The sequence below is a fragment of the Camarhynchus parvulus genome, chromosome Z, assembly GCF_901933205.1.
Source record: "Camarhynchus parvulus chromosome Z, STF_HiC, whole genome shotgun sequence".
NCBI lineage: Eukaryota > Metazoa > Chordata > Aves > Passeriformes > Thraupidae > Camarhynchus > Camarhynchus parvulus.
In genome coordinates, this window is record NC_044601.1 from 23,454,691 (window position 1) to 23,468,017 (window position 13,327).

The window sequence follows — 13,327 nt, forward strand, 5'->3', positions numbered from 1 at the left end:
GACTGGTAAAGAACACCAGCATATAAAGTCTTCATGCAACATGCTCAGTCTTCCTCAGGAACTGTTCTCTGCAAGCATTTGACTTCTCAATTCTTGCTAAGGCCTAATTTTTTACATTTAGTATGACCTCGCTGATCAGGCTTTTTGTATGGTAAAAGCCGTCCCTTCAGTAAAGCCCTTTATCATTTCATTTAAGATGCATGAAAAGAGGAAGGGGATATATTAAAATAATAAAGCCTGTCATTTTTCTGTACTCAGAAGGTCTTTCCAACCCTAATGTAAATATCTCTCCTGTTTCCAAATGGAATGTCTGAGGCACTCAGGGGCAAAGCAACTTAGCTTGATCATCTTGATCACAGGATCAAGGATTAAGGAAGAAGCAGGTTCCCAATCTCTTGTATTCTGTACTGTTTGACCAGGAAAATGAATTTAGCTGCTCTTAAGTCAGCATGACATAAGAAAGAAGGTGTGATGAACATTAAAATGTGCCAATTATTTTGGTGCCATAACCACGCAACTATATATAATAAGGGAAAAAAATATATTTTACAGAATCAATTAACAGATTGTTGGCAGGAAGCACTAAATTAGCATGGCAACAGCAGCTAAAATAAATGTAAATTAAGCAAAAATATCTTTCCAAAAAAGTGCTAGTATATCAATAAAAATTATAAATTATGAATGAAATTATTTTGTTTATACCTAGCTGTAGGAATTGGTAATATCTATTTTTTTATAAAAAGACTATCATTTTTTGACACAACACAAGCAAGATGCTACCTGGAAAAATTAGAGTGAATAACTTTTCACCAAGTCCTCATTTAATTTGCAGAGAAAGAGAATTTTGTAACAAGAAGTTCATATTTTTATGAAGATAATTCTCTTTGTATTCATTCAAGCTTTTTTAAAAAGAAGCAAAGGCCAGTTTAAAAACCCCATAAAGTTGGCTATATGAATTGCTAAGTACACAGTGTGCAAAACATATTGACAGAGGGAATTTGTGGCATACTTGGAAAGACAGAAATCTTATAGCATAGTGGTTATTTTATTTATATTCTTCTCTTCTAGGATGGGATCTTTTTATGCTCCATGTCTCCCAGCAATCAATGTGTTCCGCCTCCACACATCAATGTACCTGCAGTGCTGGGCAGTGATGTGCTGCAACGTACCCCAGGAACGAGTCTTCAAGGCTTCCAGATCCAATAACTTCTACATGGCCATGCTGCTTTTCATCCTTTTTCTCTCCACACTACCTGCTGTGTACACCATTGTCTCCATCCCACCATCTTTTGACTGTGGTCCTTTCAGGTTCTTTGCATTTTACCTCCATCTTTTGAAATTTTTGAAATGATCTGCTTCCCCACATCACAGAGAATGATGAAGTAATGAAAAAGTGCCTCTATAATAAGGATTAGCACCTGATATGCTGAGTGTTTAATTGTGATACGTTTCTCATTGTGGATAATTCCCAAAGCAGGAATCCTGGAAAACTGACTAATTCTTTAGAAAGTTTTATCTGAGGTGTAGAACAGAAAAACTTTTATTTTTGTCAGTTTCAATGAAAAAAATTATTTTTACTGCTGCACTGAAGTAAAATTATTTTTATGGAGTAGAGCAGTGACCTGTTGTGTTTGAAAGAGATGGCTTTCAGGAAATGTCTGTATGTCCTGTATGAAGGGCAGATCAGAATGCGTGAGGGTGTGATAAATGTACTGTGGCTCAGTCTTTGAATGCCTTGACTCTCTCCAGCTCACAGAATTTCATGAGTCTGTACTAGCACTGTGAAGCTGAATTTGTTTCTGAAGTCTTCAAGGTCTCCATAGTCATGGACCTTTTCTAAACACCTAGGCCTGCCCTGCAAACACATCTTGAATTCAAGGTAGTTTAGACTTTGCCACACTTTCTCCTTCTGTGCACAGTACCTGGAAAGTCTAGGATCATTTGAATCATCTTTACCTGCCAGGTAACATGAGATAAATTTATAATGAGTTGTATAATTTGACAACAGACAAGACAAGAAATTAAAAATTTTAAAAGTCTTTAGCCTTTGTTTTTGAATAAAATATTTAAAAAGCAGGAGTGAGAGAACCGTAGAAGAGTCATTGTGGTTGCAAGGGAAGTTTTAAATAAAATATTACTGTTGTAAAATGTTTTAAAATCTGTGATCCCCGGTGCACTTTGTAACGGAGCAGAAGTCTCACCACATTAAATCTGGGGAAAGGCAAAATAACAGATTGTCATTGCAATAGTCATAGGTACCTAAAAGGGAGAACCACATGACATGGCAAAAATTCTGGCAACACAGAAAATTGTTTGAATTTAGTGAAGAATTTACAACTAAACAAGAGATGCAAATTAAGATTTTTTTTAAGTCCTAGCAAAAATACATTGAGGGAAATATTTGAAGTCAGATATGAGTAGCAGCAGTTATTGAATTGGGTATTAACTAAATGGTGAGATTACTCTTCAAAATGAGAAGGATAATTCTTGCCACTTTTTCTCTGTTATGTTCTTCATCAAAAAGTGAAATCTTCAATGTAACTTTTGATGGGGAGCACTTGAAACTGATGAAGGTTCATTCAGCCTCAGTATAGGTAATGCTACAGTGGAATAGCCAGCGAATAAATACTGGTAGATCGTTCCTTTACATTTAAAAACCAAAACATTTTCCTGTTGAGAGCTCAGTGTCCCATCCATTTTGAAATTTGTGAATCATTTAGGGTTTAGTTTTGATTTGGTTTTTTTTTAAATTTTAGTCCATTCATTAAAGCAACATACGCAATTCAACAGAGACCTGCCAGGAGTAGGGAAGAAAGGATAGAATTAGCCACGGTGCAGCAGAGGATGGAATTTCTCATCTACTGTGAGTGGGTAGGGCAAATAGAGAGAAAGTAGAGAAGAATTTTACCTGCAAAATTTTTATATTAATTGAAAGAGTGTAAACATTGAGAATGAGTTAAAAAAAGACCCATTTATAAGAAATTCTTTACCAGACTGAAAAGCAGTGACAGAAAGCTTCAATGACAGGACAATCACATGGCAATTTGGTGACAATTCCTACAACTAAGTAGAACTACTAATTAGAATTGATACACAGGGACCCATTCTACCAGTCTTGTCCAGGTTAAAAATTACAAACTTCTGTGCCCTGAGGCATAGAAAAAGGCAAGATAAACAGAACGGGATTTTCAGAACATCTATTGGTACACTTCAGAAGGAAAATAGCCTAAGGAGAAAATAACTTAATAAATAAGCTGGAACAATTACATATGAAGATAACTAGATTGCTGCAACAAGTGCAAAAATATCCTGAAACACAGCCACTGACTTGTGCAGCATTGCTCACACACCAAAGAGAGAGGAGAATTGGGTGGAACAAAAATAATTGCAGACCACTTTTTGCTTGTCAAACATAAAAACCAGGATTTGAATTTTTCCCCCATGTCTTCATAGAGCACAAATAAGTCTTTGTTCGTTGGTTGGTGGTATGGAGATCACAATTCATACACTGATTCACTGAGGAATAATTTGGGTGGTAACCTGGCAAAATCTATTAGCACACAATAAGTATTTTGGTGTCTTTTCCCCCCGATAGAATACATAAATACTACTTTAGACAATATTCCCTCCAGAGTGTAAAGTCTTAAATAATGTTAACATACCTTATATTATCCTTTTTCCAGGTTTGATTTGATGTGATTAGCTTATATATTCACGGTTGCCATAATAATTTTATGTGATATTGTCAACTTTTCTGTTTAATAGTGGGAAGACGAGAATGTTTGAAGTCATATCAGAAACTCTGGAGCACGACTTTCCTTCCTGGTTTGGGAAGGTCTTTGGTTATGCCTCTAACCCTGGAATAATCCTACCCTTTATATTGCTGATGGTGTATGTACAGAATATTAACTCAATGCTTGCTGTATCTAAGGTCTGATAAGTTTCTTTCACTCTGAGTCATCACTGCCTGAATATTTAAGAAATGCAGCACTAATTGTGCAGTGATGAGAGACTTGAACAATTCATGAGTCTCTTCTTTGAACATACTTAATGTGCATTTGCAGAAAGGCTGATATCTCTTTTTTGTTCAATGGCTTTCTTTTTTCTTTAATTATACTTTTAAAAATGTTGTTCCCGCCACAAAAGATAGAAAACTATTAAAATGCAAAAGGTACACAGGGAATTTGTAATGCTGTGACATTGATCATCTTGTCCAGAATGCAAAACAGCACATTATAAATCCTTAGCAAGTTCAATAGAAACATGAACATCATGGAGCAGAGTTATTCTCAGTGACTGTCAGTGAACCTAATCTTCAGTGTCTTTAATTGATAAAGACTGTACTCTATATTATTGGGACAGACATGTGAAACAAGGCTAGTAGAGGTTTTTGTGAGTAAGTCAGTAATTGGTAAAGAAAAATGGCCCTGGAATATTTGCTCTTGGAGATTTTATTGAGACCTATTTTATCATGGCATTTTAACTTGCTTGATAGGGTTATTATATCAGGTATTTAGCATACTGCTGAACTGAAGTTTAATTCTATACAAAAACACGCTGGGATTTAACTTTGCATTGCAAATAAATGTAGACATTACAGAACACAATATAAATTACAAAAGGATTTTATATGTGCAATATAAAATATTGAGATGAAATTTTGCCAAGGTTCACTTGATGCCGTATTCTATTTTAACCCTTAGCTGTAAAGGGTAAGGACACTAAAAATAAACAGAAGAAAAAAAAGAAAGAGGAAAAATAAAAGGCAAAATCGGGCAAGGCAGAGGAAACAGCATGTGCTGATTATTTATTTACTGCTTATGTCAATTAAAGACTTCATAGCAGATGTTTTCTTATTAAGTCAGAATAGTGAAAACTACTAATTTCATAAAGTTGTCACAATAGTAATTCCATACGCTGAAAAATGAAAATATTATGTTTTGTCTTAGTAGAAGAAGGATAATAGTAGAAGGATTACTGGGAAAAAAAACGAATGTGATTTTGGTTGTTTTCTTGACAGTATTTCAGATTGTTTACTATATTTGTTCAGGAACTTTCATAAATATGATTTACTCATTTTTAAGGCATGTCATGAGACTTGGTTAACTTTTGTAAGTTATTCTATAGAAGTAATTTCAGAGTTAAGCACTACTTAATGAAACATATTTCTTAAATACTATAAGACTGAATGTAGAATATTAATGGATAGAATAATTTCTTTCATTTTCCCCCTGGAATAACAGTGCCTTCTGAAGAAGGAATAATGTAAGGAAGCACATTGTTCATTATAGTTCAAAATACTAGCACTGATTAAGGACAATAAATGAGAAAAAGATACAGGCCTTATATTATCACAACTGTAATGGTTGCTAAAGGAATGTTCTGAGTCTTTGTAATTAAATCATTGTCTAACAGGAAACTACTATTTTTTTAAATTTAGCCTGAGCCTTTATTATCTCAACGCAACATCCAAATCCTACAAGGAAGCGAACTTGGAACTTAAAAAGAAGTTACAAAGTGTAAGAATAGAGAATTACTGATTTTTTGTATTTTACTAAATATTAGAGAGACTGTTGGGGGTCACTGAAAAATGCCATCTCTCTTCCTATCATTAGCAAGCAGAAGAAAATAAAAGAAGAAATAAACAAAAGGCACAAAAATCAAATGAGCAAGAGGAAAATCCATTTGAGACAGAACCACCACCGGCAAAGCCTAAAGGAGACAAGCAAGATGAGTCCACTACAAATGCAGGTAAGAATTGGTCTGAATGTCTCACGATGAGTAATTTATGCTTGTGTGATCTAATCTCCTTCGCAATCACCTTCACAATACCGAATCACAAGTATTAGTCTATTTCTTTCTTTGGCTTTTTAAAGAAATATTGCAACATAATTTCATGCCTAGCAACTCTAAAGTAAAAAGCTAAACTATATTGAAGTGAAAGTCATAACCGTCCTGAAAAAAGCCTGGTCTAAATGTCAGTGATCCTTCTTATCTATCACACATCAGTCAAAATCTACATCTACTACCCTTCTGTTGCATTTTGTCAATGCAGAATTATGCAAGAAAGTATTTGTCACCTGTGCCAGGTTCATGTGGAGAAGCTGTAGTACGAACACATTAAGCAGCTCCTATCAGAAAGCCTGGCTGGGGCAGGTGGGTGTCAGTCGGTCCTGAGGGATTTTGCTGGCTGTTTCCTTTCCCTCATCATGCACATATGCCCTACAGCCACTAAACAGCCTCAAGCCTAGGAGGGAAACCCAGGTGAGAGATGATTGTCTTTGGAAGAGCCATGTGTAATTACTGCTTTCATCACCATTAATAGACAATATCTAATTGCATCTTGACAAATTGCCCAAATACTCACATGGGAGACCTGCAGAAAAAATGGACGATAAATACAGCACAAAGATCATGAAGGAGCATTAGCCCAGGTTTGGGCAGGGGAGGCCCAGACTTTCTACTGCAATCTAGGATAGTCAGGCAGCTGCTGGATTTCCCTGTCAAGGAACTTCGTATTTGCATGATCATTTGTTAATTCTGTCCTCCAAACTCATTTCAGACAGCAAGAAAGGGCAGGATGGCAATGGATCAAAGACAGGCCAGCCACAAGAAGCCAGCTCTTCTCAGCATCCTGGCCCTGTCCTGAATGGCCATTGTCCTCCACAGAGCCGAGGAGGAAACCCTCCTCCTCCATCCATAGCTGTGACAAGGCCACCTGGGCCCAGAAGGCCTGGAATGCCAGGCTACCCACCTGGAAATCCATGCCCCCCAGGGATGCAGCCAGGAATGCCCAGGGGCCCTCCCATGTACAGATAAGAAGCCTTAAGAATAAGGCACTGAAGGATAGAAGCGTGGTCCTAAACCCACCACACTCCTGTAAGAGCAGAACCTTGCTATATTTGTCGTAAATCTTCATGTGCATAGAAGAAACCCATGTGCTTCAGTTTTCTGCAGCATGGGAACATCAGAAGAAAATGTGGCATATGTCTTCTTGCATTTGAAGGCATTGTGAAAATGTGTTGTCTGTATCAAAATAAATTGCTAAAATTACAGGTTTTTATTGGGGATACTTGTTAGAATAGTGGAAAACAATTTGTATTCAACTGACTTTTCTTAAAAGCTTGACATTTTGTCCCTAATGTCTTTTCCTTTTCCTAAGAATATTTCACTGAAAGCACAGCTTTGTATAAATGAGAATCAGTTTAACCTTGCATGTATCTTGTCCTCTGCAGTTCAAATATGCTTAGCCAAAGATTTCAGATTGTGCATAGGGAAACCTGGACCAAAACTAGGGAAATCTGCATGATTCCATCAAAAGTCTCTGTAAATTGTTAAAAAGGAAAAAGAAAAGCAGTGGCTTGCCTGTAACTATGAAGAAAATTTAACTCCTATTACACTACCAATTTCAGCTAGGAATAGTTTTATCACATTCTTGAAGATTAGAAATACATTTTAAAAATCAGAGTGGTAAAGGAGTATCTCCTGCGCAGGAAAACATGTTTGGGGAATGGAGGTAAGACAATTATTGAGTAATTTCTCCTAAATGCCCTAGTAATATAGAGACACTTAACATTGCATAAAAGTATGTAGTGCATAATCTTCTCTCTGAATTTATGACTGGATACCTGTATTTGTCTCTATGTAGTCTGAGGTGGAACAGGTTATTTTCCTGACAGGTCTTGTGGAAGCACAGGATAGATATAAGCCTGGGGGCAAGTTGATGTTACCTAATTCAGTAAGATAGGTTGATTTTTTTTGTTCTGATCTTATTTCCTTTTTCAGAACGTTGGTCTTAATAATTATTTTAAGACTCACAAGCTTAATAACAACAAAATGAATCAACGTACTGTCTTCCAAAAAATAAGTGTAATTCCATTGAGGGCCTTCTGTATAACAGAGATTCATTTTGTGCTGTAGAAAAATCTTAATCATATCCCTGTATAAAAAAGGTCTGTGATATCACAAAACAACCTCCATCTAATTAAATTGTGGATCTTGTTTCAAAAAGATCTTACAAAACCCCTCAGCTTACAAAACCCCTCAGCATAGTCTGTGTATCCCCATAAACGACAGTGATCCAACTTCCAGCTCAAGCAGTCTTTAAATCAATTGCCAGAGCTTGGAAAGTTTAATGAAAGTTCACTTTATACATTACTTGGCTGTTGTACTGCTTCCATGAGCAGACACTGGATGTATCTGCAACTGGGGTGCTGTGAGTCGTATATTTTGAGAGAGTACAGATAAGTGCAGTGCAAGTTGTTTCACCTTTCTCCTCATCTATGAACTTCAGACTCATGGAAAAAGTATAGTAATTCAAACTGTTTATTAATTGGTAAGTTTTCTAATAGGATTTGTTTTTAAACTGCATATATCTAGCCCAGAAACAAAAGGTTGCCAGTTTTTCTACTGAAGCTAAGCATGAAACCCAGTATGGCAATGCTTTCATGCTTTTAAGAAGCTTTTTCCTAACGAGCTTTTTCCTACCAGCTGGGCTTGATCTCTCTTGAAATATTGATTTACACAGAGATTTTAGTTCATTGCTTTTTAGTATGTCATAATAAGAAAACTCTGGATATTCCTTAGAAAATATATGATTTTTTATAGAAAAGGTGAAGAAATTGAGATTAAAGATACTTTAGAGCTTGGGGAGCTTTTCAAGAGGTGTTGGAGTAAATTAGAGTTGTAAGAACCATACAGTCTGGTTCCCTAAAATGTAGAGGGATGTTTACATCACATATACAGACCTTAATAATGACTCCTTGCTCTGTCGGGAGTGAAAATTTTCTGAGGATATTAAAGGCTTTCTCATTGTTAGTGGTTTTAGTATTTCATTCTGTGGGGTTGCTTTACATTGTGAATGGAAGAGAGACACAGCAAAGAATTCCCAGCTGAAATTGTTCTGGGGAGCTTTCTGTTAGATCTGTATGCTGTACTGATTTTCAACAGCCAGTGTGTTCTCATAAAATATATGTATATGCAGAGATGAGCATGTACCAGCCATCTACTGTATGAATAACAATAGCAAAGCTAGATGTTGTTCTGTGATTGAAAATGAGATATTTATTTTTATTCTTTGGTACTTAAAAGTAAAGGTATTTCATCAGTCTATTTTGTGACACTTTTATTTTTCAGTACAACATGGAAATGTTGCTAATGTTAGGATGCAAAACACTACCAGTATCACATTTGGGTGTAAACATTCTCTTTGAAGCATTTGCCTGTACTTACATTATTAGAAAGGTAAAAAGCTGAAAGATATTAGGCATTAATAATAATTCAATGTAAGAACAAATATAATCTTCCTGTGTGTCTGGGGAACAGTGGAATGTACTGATCTGCACTTCAAATGTCTGACTATTTTATTCTGCTTAGCATGAAAATTTAAAGAAAGGAGCTAGTATATGACATCAGAATATTTTGCTTTTTTTTGAGATGTAACGTCTCAGTTGCAGTGCATAGTCATAGAAAGTTATGAATCACATCTGGTGGTGTGTTAGTAAAATAATAATGAAGAATAGTATTACACACTTTGAGGATTGTTTTGGTCATTGACTTTTTGTTGAAATGTTTTGTGCATTTTTACATAATAGCCTCTGCTCTTAATATCACAGGTATGTAAATTTTCAAAATTATTTCTGATTTAGTTTGGAAATTGCAAAAGGAAAGAGAATTTCCAATACCTGTGTTTTATTTTCCACTTTGATCCATTCTTATGTGTGTACATTGGTATCCTGCACAACTAATGATATGTTCAGTAAATAATGTTCAGTACTTAGCATTTGACACCCGTGTCTGTGTCCTTGTCAGCTCTCCATTGTTGTGGAGAGATTTTAATATTTCACATTCTTAATCCATTGTGAAGATCTTAATAAAAAAAAAAAGATCAAGAACATTTTTTCTGTCTCTTTCTTGGAAATAGATTAGAAAAAAATCCATTTTGTAATTTGTTGTCAATAATAGTTATAACTAGTTGTCTCAAAATATAGCATCAGTTACATTATAACTGTTATATTATAAGAGTTATATCCATAATTCTTAGAGCCAATAGTTTTAAATCAATACCAATTTTACCCATCAAAATTACCATTTTAAAGTATTGAATTTTCTAAGTACAAAATGGTACACGTAGCCATCTCAAGTCATTGATCCTCAAGCTAAAATCTATTATCATGCAATGAGCTATCCAAAAGAGAGAGAAGTAGCTAACCGCAGATTGGGACAATTAGGTTGCATCACTGATAGGGAATGACTCTTGGATTTTAAAACATATATAAACAAAAATAATTTTTTTAAGATCTGGAAAAATTAGTTGAAGAAAGATAAAAAGTGATATGTAATAATAATTATAGGAAACAAAATATTCTAAAATAATTTCGTAAGTTCTCAAAGTATGAAGGCCAGTTCTTGAGCAAAACACAAATAACCTCTGGAAAGATATCAATCTAAACCACAACTTATGAAAGTAACAATCTGATCCTTACAGTGTGAAAATATGTAGCAATATTTCACTGAAATTATCATGGGATTAATTTCTTGCTAGCTGAAAGTAAATGTGATATTTCAAAACTTCTTTTTATTAAATCACCTGAGAACTGCTCAGCAGACAGAGCCGTGGGTCCAGATATTTTGGATAAAAGATAGTTTTAGAAAGTCTGCAAGTCACACTCACCTGTTTAAAGGAACCATATTTAATACATTGAGGATATTTTCCCCAAATATCCTGGTAAGCCTGGTGAGCTGGTTGTTATGATTAGTGAGAGATGCTTCTGCCCAAATTAAAGTGCAAATAAGACCAGATATTGAAATAAAGAATATCACAGAATAACAGAATGAGCTGAGAATATGGATTTTATTTAACTCTAAATGTGAGGTAAAAACATAAAAATTTATAGAAGAGAGGTCTTGGAGGTGGAGATGGGTAGAGAGAAGACAGAGAGATCAAGTGAAGACAGTCAGCACCCACAGATCCAGGGGCATCCCACTGGCTCTTCTTCACTCTGGGCTTCCCCGTGGTGGGGATCCAAGAACAGTTCTACTGGGGATTTTTCACCTTTTTACATTCCAGTATCTGGAATTCAAGTATCTGTGGGGTAGTAGCAGATGCTATTCTCATAACTTGGTGTGGTATGTGTATGAGAGTTGCTTCCTTTCCCACAGTTTGCCGCACTGGGAATTTTTGTCCAGATATGTTAGCCATAAAGTGATAATCAGATTTCACCTCCCCAGGCCTGGAATTAGTACCTCCCTGTCATAATTTTTTTGTCTCAAGTTCCTGCTGTGGCAGTTTATCTTATGGCACATTCCTTCTGTGGACTTGACAGTTTTTTTGAGACATGCAACTGTGTTTTTAAAGTCCTTAATGTGTAAATACCTAGGACTGAGAGACTCTAAAATCTCTCACACAATTTTAAAGGCCAGTGTCAACATTCTGCCACCTCCTGGTATCTCTGATGGCCACACACAACAATGACGCTGAAGGGCCACAAATCAGTTCTGTTCCAGCTGCAACTAGATTAAAAATAGAGAAGTGCTTATTTTGGGATTTTTTTTTTAACGAGCAGTTTCTTACTGTCTATATTGGTCTCAGTCTTACCACATGAAAGCAGACTGACAGTTCTGTCTGTGCCACTGCTGCTCTTGTGTGCTTCATGCAGATGGGAATTCTCAGTTTAAACTGTGCTCTCTAATATTATCTGCCAGAATAAGCTCCTTGGCACTTGGTGTTTCCTCTCCTCAAATGAACTTTGCTGCACAGTGGAAAGCAAATATTCTGTCGTTTCCAGAAACAGAGGAAAGTGGTACAACATGTATTGGAAGTGAGATTCTCTGGGGCATGCTGACAATTTACTATAAATAACAGCTTTCAGAGAATTTTAGGGCCCACCATCTGCCTGTATAATATGATGCTGCTTTTATCACCAGGCAAGACTAGGAGTAAATCTATCTATCTATCTATCTATCTATCTATCTATCTATCTATCTATCTATCTATCTATCTATCTATCTATCTATCTATCTATCCGTCTATCTGTCTGTCTGTCTGTCTGTCTGTCTATCTAATCTATCATCTACAACAGATGTCCTAAGTTCCAAAGCATGTTACGTGTTAGAATCTGGTTTCCTCTGATTAAGGCACATTGTCCAGGCAGCTCCCTGTTGCCTGGAATCAAAAGGAAAGCTTTCCAAACAATATAAAAATGGTAATAATATAATGAGCAGTTCTTTAATGAAAGCTTTCAAGCGCAAAAACACAGCTGTGTATGCACAAGCATGTTATTGGATTTCCACACTTTTAATGAGTTTAATTAATTCATGTATCTAGCAGGTACAATGAATAGAAGACTGGTTGTCCGGGTAACTTAACCCACCCTTGGATCTGCCCTATTGGAAAGACTCCAAGGGGTTCCTCAGCCATATTTTGCTATGTCTCCTAAATGCTGGTGCAAAACTGGGTGCTCTTGTTAGAAATTCTTGAAAATAAGACTAAGCAGAATTTCAAGAAGTTGGCATAAATATGTGAGAAAGGATAACCTCTAAAGCATAAGAAAGTGTTAAAAATTATACATCTATATAAAAAAAAAATCTGCAAAGATACAAATAGACAAAAAATTTGTAAATAGCAAAAAGCATCATCTTCTCTACCCTAGCCATACCCTCCACATCAGGATGCTGATGACAGTGGGAATCCTGGTCGACAACCTGTGAGCCCTCATCTTCTAAACATTACCTCAAATCAAGGAGGACTTAAATATCTGGGCTGTCTCCTGCATGTTCATTCAATGGGACATGTCAGTATGGAGCTGCCTTTAACCTTGGCTTTGGATTCCCTGTGAGCCAGGCTTTTAGTAATACTTACCATGGAAGGTTGCAGCAAAATCATTGAAGAGCACACAGATACTGATGAGAAGAGGGAAGTGACTTACTTTCCCTTTTCTGTACAGCATTGTGGTGGTGGCTGTAGTTCCACTTTCCTGGTGGCAAGCTGGTCCAGCTATGTCCCATGACCCAGTCTGACACAGCAGAAGCAGGATCTGATTTTTTCCTGAGCTGCCATGCTATCTACTTGCTTGAGAGGCTTGCCACCTGCAGCTGCTGCTCCTTTATGCCCCAAATCTGGGATAGAAAAGGCACAGCATGCTTGTATATCCTCTCAGTTCATGAAACAGTCATGCTCTTTCTGTGAAACCGGCAATCCCTGTGTGCTAGGCATGTGTATTTCACTGGAATCATTGTGCTGGGATGGTCGTGCCATGGCTGAGGCAGGAGGAGAGTTTCTGTGGTTAACCAGTGCTGTTGAAACACAGACCAGTCAGGAAGTCTTTTT

General features: G+C 36.4%; 1 protein-coding gene across 1 annotated transcript in view; it reads left to right on the top strand.

Annotated features, from left to right (window-relative positions):
* Positions 1–5,644, top strand: part of TMC1 (transmembrane channel like 1) — a 64,695-nt gene extending 59,051 nt beyond the window's left edge. The window contains 4 exon segments of the mRNA XM_030969437.1: positions 1,069–1,308; positions 3,766–3,891; positions 5,441–5,517; positions 5,616–5,644. Of these exon segments, the coding sequence (XP_030825297.1) occupies positions 1,069–1,308; positions 3,766–3,891; positions 5,441–5,517; positions 5,616–5,644 (472 nt within the window).
* The last annotated feature ends 7,683 nt before the right edge of the window (positions 5,645–13,327 follow it).